The 21,897-nt window shown below is 40.8% G+C and overlaps 3 protein-coding genes across 8 annotated transcripts; 1 reads left to right on the top strand and 2 right to left on the bottom strand.

Moving 5' to 3' along the window:
• Positions 1 to 854: 854 nt before the first annotated feature.
• Positions 855 to 5,958, bottom strand: LOC123976912 (cyclin-Y-like protein 1). Of its 3 annotated transcripts, none has more exons than XM_046059328.1 (11): positions 4,997 to 5,958; positions 4,622 to 4,696; positions 4,500 to 4,540; positions 4,191 to 4,294; positions 3,578 to 3,613; positions 2,450 to 2,501; positions 2,250 to 2,369; positions 1,998 to 2,164; positions 1,716 to 1,878; positions 1,477 to 1,618; positions 855 to 1,084 (listed from the first exon to the last, which is right to left on the bottom strand). In XM_046059328.1, exons 1-10 carry the CDS (start codon positions 5,154 to 5,156, stop codon positions 1,502 to 1,504), a joined length of 1,035 nt encoding a protein of 344 aa, XP_045915284.1. In that variant the 5' UTR covers positions 5,157 to 5,958; the 3' UTR covers positions 855 to 1,084; positions 1,477 to 1,501. The 3 variants fall into 3 exon arrangements, with proteins under 3 accessions (XP_045915284.1, XP_045915276.1, XP_045915269.1); XM_046059320.1 differs by having other exon boundaries at positions 855 to 1,618; positions 4,997 to 5,204; positions 5,654 to 5,957; XM_046059313.1 differs by having other exon boundaries at positions 855 to 1,618; positions 4,997 to 5,262; positions 5,654 to 5,957.
• A 1,049-nt stretch (positions 5,959 to 7,007) lies between these two features.
• mettl21a (methyltransferase 21A, HSPA lysine) lies at positions 7,008 to 8,219 on the top strand. The gene is made up of 3 exons (XM_046059373.1): positions 7,008 to 7,337; positions 7,426 to 7,537; positions 7,726 to 8,219. The coding sequence occupies exons 1-3, from the start codon at positions 7,191 to 7,193 to the stop codon at positions 8,121 to 8,123; spliced, it is 657 nt and encodes a 218-aa protein (XP_045915329.1). The 5' UTR covers positions 7,008 to 7,190; the 3' UTR covers positions 8,124 to 8,219.
• Positions 8,220 to 8,221: 2 nt separating this feature from the next.
• On the bottom strand, positions 8,222 to 16,724 carry LOC123976929 (cyclic AMP-responsive element-binding protein 1). 4 transcript variants are annotated; one of them, XM_046059338.1, is made up of 8 exons: positions 16,538 to 16,724; positions 15,426 to 15,520; positions 15,146 to 15,316; positions 14,748 to 14,848; positions 13,722 to 13,861; positions 11,528 to 11,710; positions 10,810 to 10,963; positions 8,222 to 10,311 (listed from the first exon to the last, which is right to left on the bottom strand). In XM_046059338.1, exons 2-8 carry the CDS (start codon positions 15,510 to 15,512, stop codon positions 10,167 to 10,169), a joined length of 981 nt encoding a protein of 326 aa, XP_045915294.1. In that variant the 5' UTR covers positions 15,513 to 15,520; positions 16,538 to 16,724; the 3' UTR covers positions 8,222 to 10,166. The 4 variants fall into 4 exon arrangements, with proteins under 4 accessions (XP_045915294.1, XP_045915311.1, XP_045915304.1 ...); XM_046059355.1 differs by having other exon boundaries at positions 15,146 to 15,292; positions 16,538 to 16,719; XM_046059348.1 differs by lacking the exon at positions 16,538 to 16,724 and adding an exon at positions 16,362 to 16,528.
• Between the last annotated feature and the right edge of the window lie 5,173 nt (positions 16,725 to 21,897).

Below are 21,897 nucleotides of genomic sequence, written 5' to 3' on the forward strand. Positions count from 1 at the left end.
TTGTAGTACTAATTGGAGGATGCACCAAAAAGCCAATAATACTAAGCATATAAGCTGCAGTCAATACAGAGTAATATAGTAGGCTACAATACAACAGTTTATTTTTGCGGGTCGCTGAATGTTAATTGTATATTGATTGCACATAGTGTGCTTTCAGTGTATATATATTTATACATCTATGTTGAATGTTCTACAATACTGCATCTGTTATTTTATATTCCTTTGTGTTGCTATGTCGACCGAAATTTCCCCTATGGGGGATTAATAAAGTTATATCTCATCTTATGCCCTGATTTTAGGTACTGGCATTAGTGTCTGGAGTGAAAATGTTCCTAATTTTTAAGGTTTATGATGCAGACATAGTGGGCTGAATAAATCACGAAATATTCAGGACAGCACATGCAACATGCAATCATACTTCTCATTTCTGCAGCTCTTCCTACTCTAAGGACTCTAAGAGTACAATTGCACTAAAGAACTTAACTTATAAAGACTGATTGTTTATACGAATGGATCATTTTGCTGGAAGAGCTAATAATGGCATGTTTTGGAGACTGTAAATAATTAATTTACCACAAAAAACCACCCACAACTCTAATTTGATATGATCAGTCACCAGAGATATACAGTAATGTGAAATTCAACTAAAGTGTATAATCTCAAAGCAAATATGTCACGCTGAGAAGTTCTATTTTCGTTGTACTGTTTGAAACAAACATGGTGGCTCTTCTAGCACAAAGAGCAGGATTCCATAGATGCTATCTCATATCATAGTAAAACTCCTTAGTCAAACACCTTCATTTACCAAACAAAAAGCTCACAGCTCCTGCAAAATAAAAAAACACCACGACACATTTTCTCACCTAAGCAGCCTCGACTTTCAACAGCGACTGAAATTTATTTGAATTAAATAAAGTCTTGTACATTTCACAGCTATAGGGGCCTACACAGTAAGCAAAACAAAGTCTACTCTTTGTCCATGTGCAGAACTACACCACAGGGTAGTTCGAGACAGTCATCATGTGAAAACGGCTGGTGGAGAGAAGAGGGCCGAGGCCAGAGAAATGACTCCCCAAAAGATCGGCTGATGTGGAAAAAGAAAAAGAAGATGAGGTCCTCGATTTGTGTGATGTCACGAAGCATTTTCATGCTGATTCCTTCTGAAGTTACACATCCACCATTAAAAAAACAAAACAACTGACAATCTGCAAAATATTTCACCAAATGACCATGCTTAAGATAGCTTAAGTTCTTTGTAATGAACACATAAAGACTGAATTCATTATATTTTAGAGATATTGTATGGTAAGCTCCCGGTCTTCTGTTTCTCCCCAAAGTCGACATTTAACATTTCATTTTCAGTTACTGATATTTACGCAATCTACTTTGGAAACGTCTCTTGGAGATTGCAGGCTTCTTGAACGTGACATCACTTCCTTTCTCTTCACCCTAAGCTCCACTGCTCCACCCCCTCACCAGAGCTGAGGCGGCTGGCGCAGACCTAAGACAGCACAGCCTGCGAGTTCTTGAAGCCCACCAGGTTGTCCACGCTGACACTCCTCCTCACAGCAGCTTTACTCAGGTCCTTGTACTGGTCCTCGCACAGCCTGGAGATTGCCTACAGACACAATCAGAAGCACAAAACTGTTACTACCTAAAGAACAAAAATTACACTTTCACCTACAGTGTGAATGCAGCCTGAGAGACATACTGACCTCCAGTTTCTGGGCCCGTTTGTTGCTCAGCTGCTCCAGAGGGAAGCCGAGGTTGTTGTCGTCAGCCAGTGAGCGCAGGTCAAAGTAATACTTGGCGTAGACGCTGGCTGGGACGTTGATGTTGAACTGGAGCAGCTCCAGGAAGTGGCGCTCCATCTCATTCCTGCAGAAAGCAGACAATCGGTCAGAGCATTCAACATTTTTTTCAAAAAACAAATTGGTCTTAGGTTACCCAATTGGTTTTTGTTCAATGAACTTTCCTAAATGAGAATTAACACTCACATGTCCTCCACTGTGATATCTTTGAGGATCTGGCAGTAGTCGACGTTCCACACAGCCTGGTCATCCCAGACCTTGGAGGCCAGCAGGATGGCACCGAGAACAATTCGCTTCCAGTTACAAGGACAGATGTCCATCTCAGCGTATGTCAACAGCCTTTCCAGGTAGACCTATCGCACACAGCCATGAAATATAATAATAGTATATTTATGATAATCAGACTCTTGTAATGTAAATCTTGTGGTGTAAACCTACCAGAGTGACGATGGCACACTCAGCGGTGAGCTGTGCAGAGCTGAAGAGCGTTCGAATGAAGCGGTAGATAAGTTTGTGTTCAGGATCTACCACAGAATAATCATCTGGAACCTTATCTCGCTGTCGGAACAGAGCGTCATCATCATTAGTAATCAGCACAGCGCGAACAGTAAAGAATGTTATCAGTCAACTCAACTCACCGTTAGAGGGTGCTTCTTCTCATCGAATATATCCAGCGAGCGGTTTGAATCTCTGTAGGAGCGGAACATTAACGAGCATGTGTTAAATATGCATTATGTGATCTCTGTCCCACTGTGCAGAACGACCATCACTTCTTTGTGGGGGTTTAATAGTGTTAAGAGATCAATACCAGCCTGAACCTACATGAAATTTCCATTCCGCGATGAACGCTTACAGGTGACACATCTGATCTAAGCTACCAGTGATTTGATTTGATTAAGTGATTCACTACCTTTCACCACCTAAAGTTTCTATTGGATTTATATCCTGATGAGCTAGCTGACCTTTCTCCACTGACAAAATGTGTGTGTTATTTGTCTTATTAAAAGGCCTCTGAGAGCTCCAATGGCTATGACGCCAAGAGGTTGAAATAACTCCAAGATCATTAATCTTTTTCCTAACTAAGAGATATGATACCAATGGAGGTTGATGAAAACCCCAAGGAATATATTGTTTTCCAAATGGCCATAAAAAAAAAGTTGCTATGATGCTATAAAAAAATTGATTCTTCATTTGTGTGTTTCCTAACTATGGTGGCCCGTAGGTTTCAGGCCTAATACAAAAGCCACAACACAAAAACAAATCCCACAACACGAATACAAACGCCACAACACAATTACAAAAGCCACAACATGAACAAAAAAAGCCACAACACAAATACAAACGCCACAATACAAACACAAACGCCACAACACAATTACAAAAGCCACAACATGAACAAAAAAAGCCACAACACAAATACAAACGCCACAACACAAATACAAACGCCACAACACGATTACAAAAACTTCCGTTGTGGTTTTTGAATTTGTTTGGTGGCTTTTGTGTTCGTGTTGTGGCGTTTGTATTCGTGTTGTGGGATTTGTGTTCGTGTTGTGGCTTTTGTATTAGGCCTGAAACCTACGGGCCACCGTACCTAACTATCTGACTAATCAACTGAATACTGGCCACTACCAAGAAATTGCTTATATGCCATATGCCAAATATTCAATTATTAGTTTATTTCCTAAGTAAATATGTAAGAATTGGGCACAAGGAAAACAGTAAAACTACACAAAACACTGTATGATATTTCAAACTTCTCCTACCTGTTTTTTATGTGATAGTATATGGCAAATGCGACGCTGGAACAGAGAGAAATCAACAGAGACAAAATAGTGAAGCACTGGATGTGATTTTAATCTTTTGCATTAAAACAAGCGCTCCTATCTTGCGTCTGCATTTGCACGACATGTCTGTAGTTTCACCGACTGATACGTCGCCACTAGTATTGAAGGACATCTTGATGTTTTGTCTGCAGTTCAGAAAAGCTGCACATTTGGTTTGTTTACACCCCTGACTTGCACCATAAGACACTGCTAACCACACGTTAGCTGGTTAGCTTCCAGCAGGTTCATTTAAATGAAAGTGTATTTTGAGTGTACTGAGATATTTTTGAGTAGTGAAGGGAAAATACCTTCCCACGTCACACTAAAATTCTAAATGTTAGACTATTCCTGTGAAGGTTCTCAGACACCCAGGTTATAGTCATGCAAGGGCGGTTAAAATCAAGGGCAACTGTACTGGTTGAAGATATCTGAAGACGTGAGCTGAAGAAGCCGAAACAACTTTGAGTATCTCCAACCAGTTCAGTTGCCCTTGATTTTAACCGCCCTTGGATATTCCAGTGAAGATGTGCAGAACAAGACGGAGGTCACTTACCATTTGATCGTGCTCTTGAGGTTGGGCTGGCTTACTGTGCTATCATCAATGAATATTGTTGAGCAGGAGCTGAACTTTTTTGTCAGGAGCCCTGGGGACATATGCTAGAGGAGAGATGATAATGTAACACAAAAGATTAAGAAACAAGTAATTTCAAGTGAAAATTCTTACCTAAAAAAAATAAGCTATTGGCATTTCTGTTTCCGATTTGTTGTTTGTGAGTGTATCTTTCTCAGTCTTACTGAAAAAATCACTCTGTCATGCTAAAATCTGCCAAAACCGCCAAGTACATGAAGACCTGTCACTTACATGATTCATGTAGTTGCTTTTTCTTTTCTCACGAACTGAAACTGGGAGGAAAATAAAAAAGTCAGTGAGATTATGTGTGCACAATTATTGAGTGATGACATCTTTAACAGAGGAATACTGACCGTCGGTCTGCGACTTGTTGAGGAAGAGGGTGCTGGCTCGGGGGTGGTCTGACGGGTTGGCCTCTTGGGCCAGTTCTGTAAGATGCAAGTATGAAAATGAAAGGGGGGGGGGGGGGGGGGGGGGGGGGGCGTTTTTTAAAGCACCGCACTAAATCGGGTCAACGCACAATTTGTATGTCCCATGAGTCTCGATAATGGTTTTACGTTGCTGCTGATATTGTAATAAACTGTAGATAAGAGATGAGTCTGACTCATCACAAATTATCTTTAAAACTGTACCCTTTTCTGTAAATGCTGTGAACAACACCGGGGTACACATTCACTGTATAAGGGTCTTTTAAACAGAAGTCCCCAATAAATATAATCATCACCCACCATCAGGCAGCTCCCTGTCGCTGATGTGCTGCAGGTAGGTCCCAGTGTCTTCACTCACGTCCTCCGTGGTGGTGATGGGACACTCCTCCAGCTCCACCGCCCTCCTGTGGATCTTGGGACTCCCTCCAGGGGAGATGCAGCAAGACACCGAACCTCCCATCGTTGACCTACAAAAGTCCTGCTACAGCCAGCACCGTTTCCCATACAACTGAGGAGGAATCACCTACAAGTCTGACTGACAACACTGGGCCGCAGGGTGTCTGCAACTTACGTAAAAGTTTAATCTAAATCTTTTAAGTGGCAGTCAATAACATGCAACACTAAAAAGAATAATCTGTAACTGGATTTGTCTGGCTTCCAGATAAAAACCTACTTGTAAAGCTTTAAAATTATCTCATTTTAGTTTAGTATATTAGGGACCAGTTTAGCTGCAAAGTGAAAAATCTGGCTCCAGAGTAGAATGAGATCTATGTGATGACAGCAAACAGGGGATCTGCAGAACAGCTGACATATTCAGGGCGTGTGCGCAACATAGCACTGGCGCACTTTAATAATGCCATGCGTGCACTGGATAGTTTTGGACGGTTAATAACTAATATCAACTCATTTTACTGTTTAAATGCTAACAATACCAAAGTCACAAGCTCCTCTTTCTACCTCCATGGCTAGCCGGCTAACGCTAGCTTCCGCAGCTCAATCCATTCCTGGCTTCTTCAGCAGCATGGATCAATCCATTTTCACTGCAGTTGTAGTCCCTGTCACAGTGAACGGCTTTCCAAGCAGACTAACGTACACATTCACTGACTGGAAAACAAACTCTGGAGTTAACTAAGGAATAGGAAAGGTCGCGAGTGTTGGAATTCTAAACAAAATAGCAAACGTTAGCTTTCATCTCGCCGCATTTGCAGGAGACACGTCTTGGATGTCAAATCCTCCGAAGCTTTTGAGTTCAGAGGTAACTTCCGGATGTGCCTTTCAAACTAAATGTCCTCATAGTGTGTACGTTATAGTCTCATACGGTAGAATGTGATTGTGTAATAAAATGTAAATGGAGTCAATTTAACACAAGCGTGTACATTTTGAGTGACTGACCCTTTAATGTATTTAGCACAACATGCACCATAACTGCCTGTAATGCAGAAATCATTGTAACTAACCAAAGCCAGTGCTTTAGGCAGCATCTCTCAGTGAAATAATAGAAAAGGCATACTTTACATTATAAGTGTAACACATGAACAATGCATGTTCTGAGATTAAAGTGACACAGATACAAAGCTGTACGTTTAAAGGTGGCTGGTAAATTCTTAAAAGAAAATGAATCTCCAAAAATGAAAATACACTTCTGGAAACTTCTCAAACGAGTACTTTAGAATAATCATATAGCCAAAGTTAAAACCTACAAATATATTTATTAACATTATATTTAATACTATAAACAATTATTGCAAATATCATAATTCTGAGGGGTGGAAGTCAGTATTAGTAGAAAGGAATTTAAAGGACAATTGAGGAAAGTGAAGTTTAGAGCTTTTGTAATGCACATATTAAACTAAACACTATTCGGGTTTTCTCTATTTACTTTTTGCCCTTTCTTTTGCTTGGTCGTTTCAAAATTTAAGCTTTGAATTCACCTCACTCTAGGGTGCGAGAGACCTAAAGTGAGTACATTTATCTGAGTTTTATTTTTGAGTGCAGGAACGCAAATGAAACATAAGTTACATTGCGGCCATGTGTTGTCAGCTTTACAGACCTGGTGGCCTTCATCTGCAGGCACCGCCCCCTCCATTACGGAGAAAACAAGCCGTTGGGAAAAACCTTGCGGGCACGCCCATTATGAAACCGGGCTTTCCCATTGGTCACTTTCATCCGAGCTGTTATATCATTGGCTGAAGTAGCTCATTGACGTACATAGGAGACTGGGATCGATGTCTCTCACGCTACAATGTTTGCTAAAACAAAGTAGCTTGTTCCGAAGTAATGAGGCAGGAAATTGGTGTGATATTTTGGAGAAAATAAAGACGCTGGAACGAATTAAAAGAACTGGACACTGAGAGTCATACATCAGTCCACAAGATGGCAGTAATGAATCAGCCAGGCGTCTTAAATCCTCAAAGAAGAAGAACCGCATTGCGCATGCGTAAAGGACAAAAGGTATAATATGACTGCTTAGTGCGGGTTCTATTTATTTTACAGCATGGCCCTTGTTCCGTATGTCGAGAATTCTTTACCTGCGCTTTCCAAACTCCACAATTCATCAGCCCAGTTTCGGTTCGCCAACCACGACCTCCGTCTTGCCCAGGACTGGAAAAAGCTCGGGGTAGCAGCAGTTGTGTGGGATGCGGTAGGTGATATATTAGTGGCAACGTTACTACCGTCCATCATTTATTACTACGTATTTGTTCAAATGTTCATATTCCGTCTGTTTCCAGGCAGTTGTCATGTGCATGTATCTGGAGCTGGAGAAGGTGGAGTTAAAGGGGAAGGGGGCAATTGAACTGGGAGCTGGCACTGGACTGGTGGGCATTGTAGCAGCCTTGCTGGGTGAGTACTGAGTACATTACTGTCCAATTGAAGAAGACTTGTGAGTGGAAAAGATATTTTAGTATCCCATCCTGAAAGTAAAAATCCATTAAATAGTGGTGGCAAATGCATTTAAAAGTATTACACCTAAATATCAATGTTGGCCTTGGAAAATTTATCATTCAGTGTCACATTCCTAAACTTTCTAGGTGCCAAAGTTACCATCACTGACAGAGAGCCGGCCTTGGACTTCCTCTCTGCCAACGTGAAGGCAAACCTGCCCCCAGACTCCCAGGGATCTGCGGTTGTGTCAGAGCTGACCTGGGGCGAGGGCCTTGAACGTTACCCGGCAGGGGGATTTGATCTGGTGCTGGGGGCAGACATCGTTTACCTGGAGGATACCTTTGTGCCGCTGCTGCAGACTCTAGAGCACCTGTGCTCGGACAGCACCGTGGTGTTACTAGCCTGCAAGATCCGCTACAAGAGAGACACAGACTTTCTGAGCATGCTGAAGCAGCGGTTCAGAGTTGAAGAGGTCTACTATGACAAACAAAGGGACATCCATTTGTATCAGGCTTGGAAACTGCCACCTCAGAGGGATTTGTGACAACTACCTAGTCAGTTTTCCTTCATTGACTGCCTTCTTCTTTGTAAAAATTTACTGTTTTTACATAATAATCAAATAAAGTCTTTAAAAATCAAAGATTACCAGAAACACATTTATTAACAGCTGCCAAAAATGTAATATTTGAATAGCTCTAACATAATGCATTGTATTATACAAGTTGGTGCTGACATTTAGAAAGTGTGAATACAAAATTAATGAAAAGCAACATAAAAAAAAAAAGCATACTGTCATGACAATACATAACATCTAAAATAATACAACATGGCATGCCATTATCATGAAAATATCCATTTTGTTCACTGTGAAGTCATTGTTTGATTTGGTCGCACTTTATACTCCCTTCGCAGGGTGCCAGAAGGTGCAATCGAGTCGTACTTTGAGATGTGACGCTCCACACAACTGAACCTAAATCAACTGTTTGATGATGCCTTAAAAATCACTAACAAACAAAACACTTGTGGACGCTTTGTATCTAATTTTGCAGTGCTACCTAGAGGCAGGTGATTTGCAGCAGCAGGGTTTGCCTGTTACTGCTGCATGAGCTTTTCCTGTTAAATCATGTTAAACGTAGTAGGATTGTGTATGCAAGGAAAGTGCGCATTCCACCCTAATCCTGTAAACATAATTTGGGGACAGCCTCCACTGATGCCTTAACAGTCACCACTACAGAGAGGGGTCCTGGTATCTCAGATTCATATTAGAAATGTATCAACCTCCACCTGCAGGCATTGTTTTTGCTTTCGCTTCACTGATACAGAATTCATTTAGACTTTTCCAATAACAGAAACGTGGTGACATTACATGTTCCACGACTGTAAAATACACCAACATACCAGCCAATGCGCCATTCCAGGGATGGGCCGAGTCGCTCCAAAAATTTGTTTGCAAACTATTACTTTCATTGCAAAACAAGTAAAGCTCATTATTTGTTTTTTCTTGAAAAAGAATCCAGGAATTAATAACATGGGAAAAAAAAAAAAAAAAAGGATTGAAAAATCCATAATATAAAATTTTAAAATACCACTTATAGCACAAACCATAGTTTATCATTTTTTTGTTTATATTGCATACTCTGGTGCATGAGCAGCAGCTTATTTCCATTTTTCTGAACAATTTCTATCAAAAGGAGGCATATTATGCCATAGGGGACCCCGTTTACAACTACAGTGAACAGCAGGAAACAAAATCCTAGTTTGAAATCTAAACTAGTCTGCTCCTTTTATAAATCTGGGGATGTTTTAGTTAGGATTGGTAGAAATCAAAAACAATGAGCCTCAGCAATATGATTTGGAACATGCATTTTAAAAACAGCCTCTCATCACCATGTCTTTTTAAAGCTGCATTTAACATAAAAAACATTTTACAACCCAATGTAATGGTTAGCCTTTTTTGTTCATGTCGTATCAAGGCAAAGTAAATTAAAGCAAAAAAAAAAAATTCAATGGCATTATGCAAGCTGATAATCCAATACATAATAAACCAAAACATAGCTAAAAAGATAAAAATATCCATGACACAGCCCATCTACAGTTCAGAGCGTTAGTAAGTAACAGATGTTAATGCAGGAGAGCAGTTACAATAACAAACGTTGCACACGAAGGTAACCTCTCCAAACGATCCAAGTGTCTCGGGGAGATCAAACTGTAAAAAGTTCCGTCGCTAGTGGTGATGGTAACTGAGCAGTCCCTCGTTGCTGGTGATGCTGCCTAGTTGGTCCAGGCTCCAGGGACTGGAATGCTTCCCTTTGGTGGCGTCACAACAAGAACAGCCTCAATGTCTGTTCTGTCGCTTCACCACAAGGACCCTGTGTAGTTGTACTCCCCTCAGCATCCATTCTTAATCTTGTCACCCCTTTTCATGGGATTCCTTGTTGAGTCACAAATTTTTCAGCAGTTTTTTAAAAAGAAAGCAAACGAGTAGAAAAGGGGAAGTGGCATCCAGATGCATGGCTCTGTGCAAAGTCTCTGTACATGGGGACAGATGGGCACCTGTTGAGCCCCTGGCAGGCATTCGGGGACGTTTCTACTCAGATTTGTGGCAGTACAAGTCTTTAAGGGCTTTCAGTTCCTCGATGAGGGTTTTGTTCTGGTTCTCCAGCACAGCCACGCGGTTTTCCAGACACTTGACGTATTCCTTCTTCTTCCTGCGACACTCGCGGGCTGCCTCCCTGTGTGACACAAACACCATGTGTGAGTGTATGTCTGTGGTAAACGCCTAAACATGTGTACAAGTACATGGCTACATTTACTTGCTACTCCAACCAAAATGCTCTTCGATATTTGGAACATTCGTTCAGGAAAACCTAAAATGAGCACTAGTCTGTTGTTTCCCTCCCTACATTACCGGAAACGTAAGACATGATAATGCAGACATAGTGGTCCACTGACATAAGCGCCACAGACAGCTTTGCTTTAATTGTAGCATCCTTTGATAAAGTGACTGGATCATCATCCACAGGTATAATGTTGTTGGTCCAGTAAGTATTATTATAAATAATAAAATAAAATTATAAAATAATAAATAATATTAATCACACTGTCACAGAACAGAACTGTTTGCACAGTGTCTTATTTCTAGATGTCAATCTTAGTGGTATCAAAGAAAACAGCAATATCCTGGCAACACTGAAAGTACACACACCATTAGTCAACCTCAATACACTTACCGGTTTTTCATTAGTCGGACCTCCCTTTTGCGTGTGACTTCCTCAGTGCCGCCTCCTGAGCCCAGTGCAGGCGAAGTCGCCATGACCACCCCAGGAGTGATGGCGCTGGTGGGCGCTGTGCGGATCTGATAGGCCTGGACATCCCCAGAGGCCGCTGACAGACAGACAAACAGGGCTTTTTACTAAAGCGATCCAAACATTTGAAAACAAATTCACATTAAACACTGACTGATATTAAGCTGATTCTAATTAGTATGGTTACATGTTCAAAGTGTATTGCAGATTTCATTAATTGATCTTAAAGCTGGAGTAGGCATTGAAGAAACTAGCAAGAGACAGCTAGATTTTGAGAGTATCCAATCGAATAATTCCCACCCCATCCCTTCAGGCCTCCCTCCAAGGCACAAAGCACATTTTCACATGCAGTGATTACACAGGTAGAGTGCACACAGACAGGAAGGCAGACGGGCAGGTAGGTAGGCTGGCCAATCATTTCATTCAGACTGAATTATATCATTGGTCGTGCTTTTTACAGCCCTATGACAGCCTCAGATACCAGATGTTTTTCACTTTTATGTCAGAGCATTTGATTTACTGATAGCTGTCGTGATGTCAAGAGAATTTCAACAAATATAACAAAATATGCTTCTGAAATAAATTGCCTACCCTCAGCTTTAAGTATGTTTTAACAGAACATCATGTTGAATTATTTCCCCACCTTGTACGACCACTTGGTTGCTGGGTACAAGGATCTGCTGCCCGTCGCTGGTCTGGGCGTACTGCAGGATGGTAGCACCAGGCTGGGCTGTGGTAGCGTTGGCCATAGTCAGTGTCTGCAGGCCCTGCACTCCATCTGTGCCATTATTGGCCAGCTGGATGGCCCCACCCTGGGTAATGGCAACTGCAGAGGGACACCGTCATGTGTTACAATTGGTCTCAAGTTAAGTGGTGTTCTCCAAATCCAGTGCATTGGACATGGAAAGTGGAGTGCAAGGCGGCAGCTGCAAGTAAACACAAATCCTAGCTTCAAAATGTCCTTTCCTAAACATGTGATGTCACTGATGTCTACATCTTTTCTTTACGGTATAAAGCTTAAACACCACTAACTGCAGCAATGACCAACTGATTTTCTAAGTGCAGTGTTTCCCATTAATTAAAGAGCCCATGGCGGCCCGCCATAGTTTCAAAATTAACCGAAAATATTTTTACACAACTCATAACATTTCAGACCTCTAACATGTTTTGTGGGCACTGCTCTAAGCCCGCACGCTCACACACTGGCATCTGACTCAAGACAACCGCTTTTCTTTTGAAGGTAACTACATTAATGATGTGTTTCTGTCACTTATTTGAGAAGGCAATAAAGCTAGTCGCACCTAAATTTGGAGTGCACACGTTTTCAAGCCTTTATGGTAAATCCACTGAAACGGACCAGTGCAAGATGACAGGCAGGTTAGAGATTTTATCCTGTCATTTCCTCTATTTACAAAGACTAATGTTGCAGAGTCTGACTTGAAGAGAGGCTATGAAGTCTTCATGTTATGAAATTCGAGAACCACATACAATATAATTTATTAAATTGGGTCGGACTTGATGAATTTAGCGTGAGGAAACATGTGACAACATCCAGTTTTAAAAATAAAGTTTATACAGTATGGAAATAAGATCAATTGGATTATATTCACAGAAAGTATAAAACATATTTCATGTCTACATTAAAAGTAAAAAAAACAAAACAACAACAATAAAATGTTAGAAAATAGAATAAGTAATTTCCCTAGTTGTTGATTTAGGGTTTCTAGGAAGACATTAAATAAATTTGTTGACTTTTGTTGCTGTTTCATCAACATTTATAGTTATATAATGGGTTTAGGAACATTTTACTAGACAGGGTTCTCAAAGTTAAATTTAAGACTTTAAGACCTTTTTAATACAACCTAGAACTGAATTTAATGCCAACTTCAATGTCGTATAATGGAAATCTGTATGAATTTTAAGCCTGAGAAAGTTATTGTTTATGAAGTTACCTGAATTTTGAAAAACATTTTATTTTAATACTCACATTCATATTTAATAAACTATAGCTTTTTGGGTGTGTTTGTACTCTGATAACATAAAATAAATCAAGGATGTCACTGTATTGAAAAATGGTGGGGATATAGGGGTTAAGAATAGGGGTGCTGGCCTTCTGAACTTCAGACACTTGCCCATTCTGAGTCGATCAGCTAACGTTAGCTTGTTAATAGCACTTCAGAGACGCTTTGTTTTCTTTCCTAACAACTGACTGATTCGTGCACTCCACAGTCCAGAGTGTAAAGCTGAACACTGACGTGAACAGTAGGCTAATGTTACCTGTACTGCAGTATAACATTCAAGTCACATCAAACAGAGTAAATTGTAATGTCACATACACAAAAAGTATTTATTTATGATGTTTTGGCATTTATTTATTCCAAGAAAGGACAAGAAATTTTTTTAGACCTTTGTAAACGAATTTTAATACTTTGAAGGCCTTATTTTTAGAATGAAATTTAAGACTAATACTTTTAAGACCCCGCGGGTACCCTTCCAGAGCAAAACATTGTTTACAAGAGTGCAAAGTTCTTCATAGATAGACTCTTCAATTCGCTTTAAAATGTACAAAATTTTCTTCTGGGGTGAGGGCATGACCCCAGACCCCCCGGGAGGGTCCAAGGCCCACCCACCCATAGTCTCTTAAAATCCTGTGGGAAACACTGATGCATTATACTATCTTCATGTGGCAAACCCCTCTGTGCAGTGTATACCAGTGGCATCCCTCTCAAACAAAATGCGTCCATGGGCTTGAATGTGTGTCCAAGACAAAGCCTGCCTAATCATACAACAACAAGCCTGATTTGACTGCTAGCAGGAAATCAACAAACAGCACTTACTGTACTGGCCACTGCTGGTCTGATAGATGGGAGTGGGCATGGTGACTGTGGTGATGGCAGGTGCTGTGTCGTCCTCTGACTTCTCTTCTTCAATTCGAGGCACTGCTGGAACGTCTGACGATAAGTCGTTCAGAATCTTCCTGTGTTTGTGGGGGAGGGGGCAATCGCAGAAAAATCTAAGCAAACTTTTTTCATTTTTAAAATAACATGTCATACGAATGTACATTCTACTTTGGGAGAGGTTGCAAGTGAAGCTTTGTGCTCAAAAGTAACAGCAGCTGATAAAATGAAAGAGCATCAGTCATTCACTTCTAAACTCCAACGTGACACATGATTCAGACAAAAGATCAATAAATAACGGGACAAATGAAAGAGGTCTACATCTATGAGCACACGAGTAATAAATCTAGAGAAGTGATTATGGTGCGTTCCATTTGACATGGGAAGTCGGAATTTCCGAGTTCCAGGGTCTACATTTCAAAGGGAACGCCCCCTTAAGTCAGAATTCCGAATTCGGAAGAATCGCACTACCCCGACTTCGTGATCCAAGATGGCTGTCGGGGTATCAACAGTTAGTGAAAGTTCTAGTTTATACTGTTTATTAACTGTTGGGCTTTCTTTAAATATCATCACAGAGTACGGTCTAGACCTGCTCTTTTATGAAAAGCGCTGTGAGATAATTGTTGTTGTGATTTGGCGCTATATAAATAAAATTGAATTGAATTAGCACTTCTGTGTACTTGTGTCTCATAGAAATGTTCGTACACAAAGTGCTGTCCAACAGCTGTATGTGTAGTATGAGTAAATACCGCACAATGCATTTTTTTTTTAAATCAACCGGCGTATCAATAGCTAACCTGGCTAGTTGTAAACAAACAAACAAAAAAAACGACGGCTGGCTGAGCGCGGTTTTCCAACTTGTTAACTGGAATATTGTCAACTCGGGTGTGACATGATTCCCATCTCCGACTTCCGAGGTAAATGGAATGCACCATTAATATATTTCTAAAAAGATGTCATACAGACCTATAAGAAGGCCGTCTGGACAGGATCTCTCTCCTCTTCTGAGAATCTGTCACACTGTCTACAGACTCCTGGGAGTCCTCACTCTCAGCAACAGTCGAAATCTGCAAGTGAACAATAATATTACTTTAATGTCATGTGTCCTTGCAAATATGCTGCAATAAAGGTGGAGACATATGTGAAGAAAATATGACTTCAAACTTAAAGCTACTATCACAATGTTTTTTTGCAAGGAATTATGTTCATAATGGCAGTTATTAAGTTGATTTCAGGGACAAAGTAAATTCATATAATTTTTTAATTCAAAATCAAACACGTCAGCATTCAGTGATTATTTTTATGTGCAATAAAACAGAAGGTGGTTATTCTGTGCTGTAATGAAATGATAAAAATCCTCTCACCTGTACAGTCTGGACTTGTGGGGACTGGATGACAGAGGGCTGGGCAGCTTGGATCACTCCGTGCACTTGGACTGTCTGACCGTTGGGTAACTGCACTAAGGTAACGGTAGGACTGCTGGAAGTCACCTGGCCTGCTGCTATGGATGCCTGCAACCCATAATCATACACTATCTGTATGCAAAGTTATATATAGTTCTCAGCAGTGGCAAGTAGCAACTCTCTTTTTCAGAGAGAAACTTATATTACAAGGTGCACATTTAAAGTGATGATTAAGATTTACCTGGGCCAGGGTGATCTGCTGGGCCTCAGACTCCGAGACAGCTGTTTCACCACTTTGCTGTGTGTCTGCACCAGCCTCCATGGTCATTTAAAAATCTGCATAAAAGTAAGACACTGCTTGTTTGTACGTGTATCACCATGCTTAACAGTGAACTGTGCAGCACAAACAGTGAGAACGTGGTACATGGTGTACAGCAGACAGTGGAGGTTGTCCACAGTGCTTGTTGATATTCTAAAAGGAGGGTGTGGCATAGCTTAACATGCTAGCATATAATTATTTTATTAAACACCGTAACCCGAATTTCCTTGCAGAAATAACAAACGCACTTCATAATTTAAAAGCATATAGCAGATGTGATATTCAACACCTGATAACATAACGTTAATGCTACATTTAACTGCCCTCTCACTTCCCCATAAACGCCGAAGGCTAAAGCTAACCTGGCTAGCCAAGGAGTTCTCGTTAGTGTTACCAACTTGCAGCTAGCTTGCAGCTAGCTTGAGCAGAATGAGCTTCATTGCTTATCTTAGCATGCTAACTAGCTAATATGAATGCATTCAATCTTAGCACAGTTAGCAGCCCTTTATTTAACATTTGTCAACGTTCAACTTCAAGTGTTTTTCCCCAGTTTCAACAAACAGTTTTGCAGTTTGGAGCTTTGCTGTAACATTTAAATGTAGTCCAAACTAACACTGCATTGATTAATAATGTCAGGTTGCTAGCTGTGAGCCTAAATGGAGGGAAATGTCTGCATGCACTGTATGCCAGTTTTGTTTGCAACTGGGGCACCCACTTTCACTAACGAGTTTGTTGGCTCAATTGTAGTTAAACACACTGTTGACATGAATTAGCTTTACACGGCTAACTGCTTCTGTAACTTATTTCTAGAACGTTTATTTAAACAAGAAATATTTAAGCCCACTCCCATATTTATACCTATGTCTCAGTTGTGTTGCGAGCCACCGAGCCTTGCAGAGACTGACTCATTTTGTGAGCCTCTGCAACACGGCCGCCATGATCTCTTTGTTGGCTTTGTGCGGAAATTAGGCGCAAATAACTTCTCTGGGCAGCCATCTATCTGTTTAGCAAACATCGGATGCGTATCCTCTTACCAACACAGACTCGCTTCGTCACTCCCGGGTCTACGGAGCTCCACTTTTATTCAGACCGACACGTAAGAGACCGCGTCAGGCTACACCTCCGTCGCGTCACCGAGAACAACAACACAGAGAGGAGGACGAGGGAGACGACGACAGAGAAAATCAGCTCTATCGACAGGACTCGAGTGAAAACGGAAAAGGCCGGAAAGTCACGAAGGCTGCCGAGGAAACGATGGAACGCCACGGAGATAGCCGATAACTCATCTGAGCATGCGTATGCTTGCGTAATTTTTGAATCTATATAAAAAAAACTTTTGGTTATTTGATTGTTAAGAAGATGACAAGTTAATCATAACAAGCAAAAGTCTCTTGCGCGGCTCCCTACATTGTGTGGATATACTCGGTCCTTAAAAGTTTTTCTTAAGATTACTTATTGTGAAAGTTTAATATAATTTAAATTCGATAAAATAACAAAAATAATATTGTCAATTGTCTAAATGAATTATTTGAATTTTTCTGGCAATATTTCCCATCCTCATTTTGGTGACATTTTATGTCCTTCTTACAGTTGAATTTTTATAATGAGTATGGACTTGTTTTTCTTGTGAAATAAACGATAATTCATCATCTATTCGTTTAATTCATTTATAGCGGTAAATCATATTTATCCTCTCTACACCAATTAAACTTTAACGTTAAAGTTATTATAAATCAGATGTTAGTTTTGATTTATAAAACATTTTCAGACAGTTTTTGAATTCATGAGCTGCATTGCAGTTGTTATGCACATGGTGGCAGCAAAATCCTTCTTTATTTCCAACCACCATAACAGTCAACACTGACACTGCCCCAATATGTTGTGTTTAGGCACATGTTTCTTTCATCCCTGCCTGATATGACCAGTTAGTTATCTGTGTCTGAGATTAGTCTTAACTGTGATACTGGCTTTGTACCACCCAACCACACTGTGACTTTAATGAGAAACCAGTGGGCTCCAGCCCTGTATTACTTCTTATGTACTATTTACAGCCCTCGTGATTCACATTACATTCGCTTCTCATTGGTCGTCAAATCTGGCCATAAAATGTACTCATTAACTCTGTCACTTGGTGTGTGAGGACTGGTGCTGTAGGAATGAAATGGGTTCTAAGCTGTGGCAGCTGGTCAAATCCTGCGGGGAAAATGAGACTTCAGACCAATTTATGACCATCATCTCTGTGTGCGAGGTCATTTCAGAGACCTCTTAACACACACACACACACACACACACAGGCACACAAATGTCAAACATACCCATCTTCGCCTATCGAGTGATTAACAACATCAGTGGTGAAATCATATTCCCTGCTACTGCTAATCCAACTAATCTTGTGTCCTATATAAAAACTGTTTGAATAGTATCTCTCAACAAACATTTTGCACATTTCTTTTCTAAGATCACCGATAATGAACAGTGCAGTTACTAAAAACTCACAGCAAATGTAATAAATATTTGTCACAAAGCAGCCCTCATATCCTGGGGATCCCTGTTCCTGAGTCCAGTGACTTGACTGCCCATTGATTTCCCTTAATAATGACCACAAGCTTGTAGCCTGAGCAAACAATAATTAGCCTGCAGCCCTACACGAGAGGAGAGGTTTCATATATATATATCGATCTTGCACAAATAATATGAGTATTGCCAAAATGTATTAATGCAATGTTATAAGCTTTTTACATCATTTGCTACTGTGACACCTGCTAATGTAGTTACTGAGTAAACTAGAAACAGTATAACCATCAGAGTAGTAAAAATGAATGACAACAATAGATTGTTTTCCCAATGAATAAACTATAAAATGTCATAAAATACTGAAAAAGTCTCACTACATTTTCCCAAATGTTCAAATGGTTCGTTTTAACCTGAAAGAGACTGAGAATATGAGAATATATACATTTCAGATGCTAGAACAAACTATTTTTTATTACAAATACAATTATAAAAATTGTTTCCAATAAATTTTCAGTGGATCAACTAATCTTCTCAGCTCTAAACTTTTGCATAAATACATTTTAATTCAGCTTCCTTTGTCACTGAAACCCAAAGCCTTTCACATTTGCTGTTGAAAACACATGAACGCACAAACACAATCAAGGCTATCCTTGCATTATTCACTTCTTCATCACCTCGCCATTGCGTTTCCTGAGTGCATATCGATGCGGTCAGTGTTCCTGGTGATTAAAGCAAATCTCAGATTCTGACTGCTAATTCTGGTGAGTTCTGGCACAGAACATATGATTTGCAAAGGCTTTTACCAGAGCGCTCTGCAGTATCCCCACTACAGCAACAACCCTGGCTGTAAATCACTGTTGAAACACGAACAAACAGCAGAGTAAAATGATGCCGCAGACGTCCAAAATGGTGTAGGAGGAGCAGGATAGGAGTTTAATCTTCAGAAATATGAAGTAGAGACCTGACTCCAATCCATAGCCCTTTCCTTTTCCTTAAACCCAGCTGTCAAAGCCCCTGGCTTAACACAAGCCTCCCAAACCCCATCGACAGCAAGCCCTGACACTTTCTATTTCCCCCACTTTTTGTGTCTCTCTGCTCCCCTCTTGCCTTTTTCTGCATGTTTGTTTTTTTTCAATCACACACTCATATGAAAAATCATGACCCCCATCTGCCTCATGATCCCAGGACGGCATACGTATGAAGCACCCCCCTTCGGCATCAGGCATGTCTTCTGCAGTACTGAGTGTATTAATAACATGCCTGATATATTCTGTCAACATCGCCGTCGAATTTTAAATGCAGTCCTCAATCAAACCGAGTGGAAATATCATACCTGCCACTCAAGCAGGGCATTGTGGGAGATGTCAGCTCGTACGGGCGTGCAGGCCATGTGGCGTCCAGAGAGAGGCTGAATATGAATGCGGAGGGGGGAACATGCAGCGCATTTGAATACCACTGACCTTATATGCATGCTTTTCATCGTAGGTTGAATTACCTGAATCACATATGAACCAGTGCACCTGGCTGGGGTTGCCATGGATACTGGGCCCCACAGTCTGTCTCTCTCTATCATGCATGCACTCACATAAGCGAGGTTCTCAAGTCTGGAGATGCGAGTTTCAGAGATATCCAGTAAAATATTGTGTCGCTGAGGTGCAGTATCAAGCTGCAGCTGCAAGGCAGGAGAGTTATCTAACACACAGAGATTGTGCTGACCCAGACCTCTTGCTAATCTAGGCTGTAGGCAACACAGTGTATTGGACGATCTCAATCAATCCGTCAAGGTGTCAGCTCCTCCCTCCCTCTCTATCTTTTCCTCCTGCAAGGATTTTTCGCCATGCTCCCCTCCCCCCTGCTTCTTCCATCTGACTGAAGGTTAGGTTCAGATTTTTTTCAAATGTACCTTAGAACAATACCCACATGCTCATGACGACATTAGATGAGTTATTGGTCACTAGAATCACTCCTCCTCTGACAAAATCCACAATCCTTGTTCTGTGCAAAAATTTAGTCTAAGCTTCAGCAATCTGAGTTAGACAAATCAGGGGGGAAGTATTCATTCATAAGAGTTTTACTCTTTGTGTTTTCACGGACAATGAATGTTAAGGTAGTGAAATGTAGATTTGTAGCTTCGGATCAGGTATTGACCATGATGTAACCAATCCACATTAAGAACAGTTTCTTTGTCTGTGTACATTCATTCAAGCCCCACATTAGTTTTCAGTGTCACACCTACACCTGACCTTGCTTAAAAATTAATTCTTTCAGTTCAATACAGTGACTTACACAGATTTTGGAAACAAGGGACTAACAAGGGATTGGTATTTGGTATCAGCAGAATTGAGGTATCGGAATCAGTATCGGGAAATAAAAAGCCAGAAAGGTGCATTCCGAAATTTGACTTGGCCTTGTTTAAAACAATGACAGATCTGCGTACAAAAGGCAGCACCCGCATTAATTTTAGTGGGACCCATGCATATGGCTTTGGCAAAAAGCGCAGGCTCACCTTTTTCCACAGCGCAATGCAATGTCACTGCAATAACATACTAGTGACAGGTTGACAACGGAGCTAGCTGCTTCATCAGCCGGCGCTGTGACCATGGAAGGGCTAAGTTACCGTTAGCAGGCTGAACAGGAGGAGGACCAAGGCAGACGGGGTCGCCACCACTGGTCCTGTTGCTGGTGGGGTTGGACCCAGAATTGGTGGCAGGAGAATCCACACTCCTCTCTGAAAGTTTGGATTTTGTATGGTTTTTGAAAAACTGAAATTCTCTTCTGTGACATGCTGAAATTCAGTAGCGGCTACATGAGTGTATGTGTGTGTGTGTGTGTGTGTGTGCGTGTGTGTGTATGTGTGTGTGTGTGTATGTGTGTGTGTGTGTTGACTTATACATCCGTGTGCGTAGGCTACTCCTTGTGATCAGCAATCACATATGAGTGGTCAATACACGTCTTGTTTTAATTTGATTAACTAAAAAATCCAACATAATCAAAGCTGCACAGACTACTCTTCTCATAGTCAAATCCTAAATATTTCAGTATAAATATTTTAATGATAGGCTATGTATTTTTAGTTTCCAGCAAATTAAAAATAGCCTACATAGCCTATCAAACAATAGCCCACAGAAAAAGCAGCACCCCCACTTTAGGTGCCATTGGCAAGACTTTATTATCTGTAACAAAAGCATTTTTCATTCATAAAGTTTTAACTGAGCTCTGTCTCTACATCACAGTAACAACTTTATGTCCATTGACTGCCTGGAGGGTAGCTAGTGTTTGGAAGGGAGAGGGGAGGTGTGCTGCAGCTCAGTGTTTTTCCACCAGTGTTTTTGAGGGCGTGTCAGACTAGCCGCTTGGTGAGCGTTATATGAGGCGCATTTTGCCTTCATCCCTGTGTCGTCACAGGGATGAAAGGGAAACAGCTGGACTACAAACGAGCTGTTTTCAGTCAGTTCAGAGCAGAGTTTTCTGTGGGAGATGGGAACACCCTTTGGGGTGGACTTTGGGCTTTTTCACTTTGCAAACCTGCATGCACAAAAAAGGTATATAAATCAATAAAGGAGAGGGAAAAAGCCAAAAAGCACAATACCACCTCATCTAGAGCTGACAAAAATGCAAACCTCTGTTTTTTACATCACTGTAGCTGTGATCCTATGTACGTCCAGGAATAGTCATCACTATATACTTAACAGTCTTCAATCATCATAGTCTTCCTGTTCCTCTGTGGTGCCGGTGTGCTTTCTTGCCATCAAACATCACATAAAACCAACAAATACAAATAATATCTCTTTCAGAAAACCCTCACTGATAGATACTAGAAACATGCTGGTGAAGGTTGCCAATTTCTCTTGCTCATTTTAAGCACCATCTTGTGGCTCTC

The sequence above is a fragment of the Micropterus dolomieu genome, linkage group LG01 (assembly GCF_021292245.1).
Source record: "Micropterus dolomieu isolate WLL.071019.BEF.003 ecotype Adirondacks linkage group LG01, ASM2129224v1, whole genome shotgun sequence".
In the NCBI taxonomy this organism is placed as follows: domain Eukaryota; kingdom Metazoa; phylum Chordata; class Actinopteri; order Centrarchiformes; family Centrarchidae; genus Micropterus; species Micropterus dolomieu.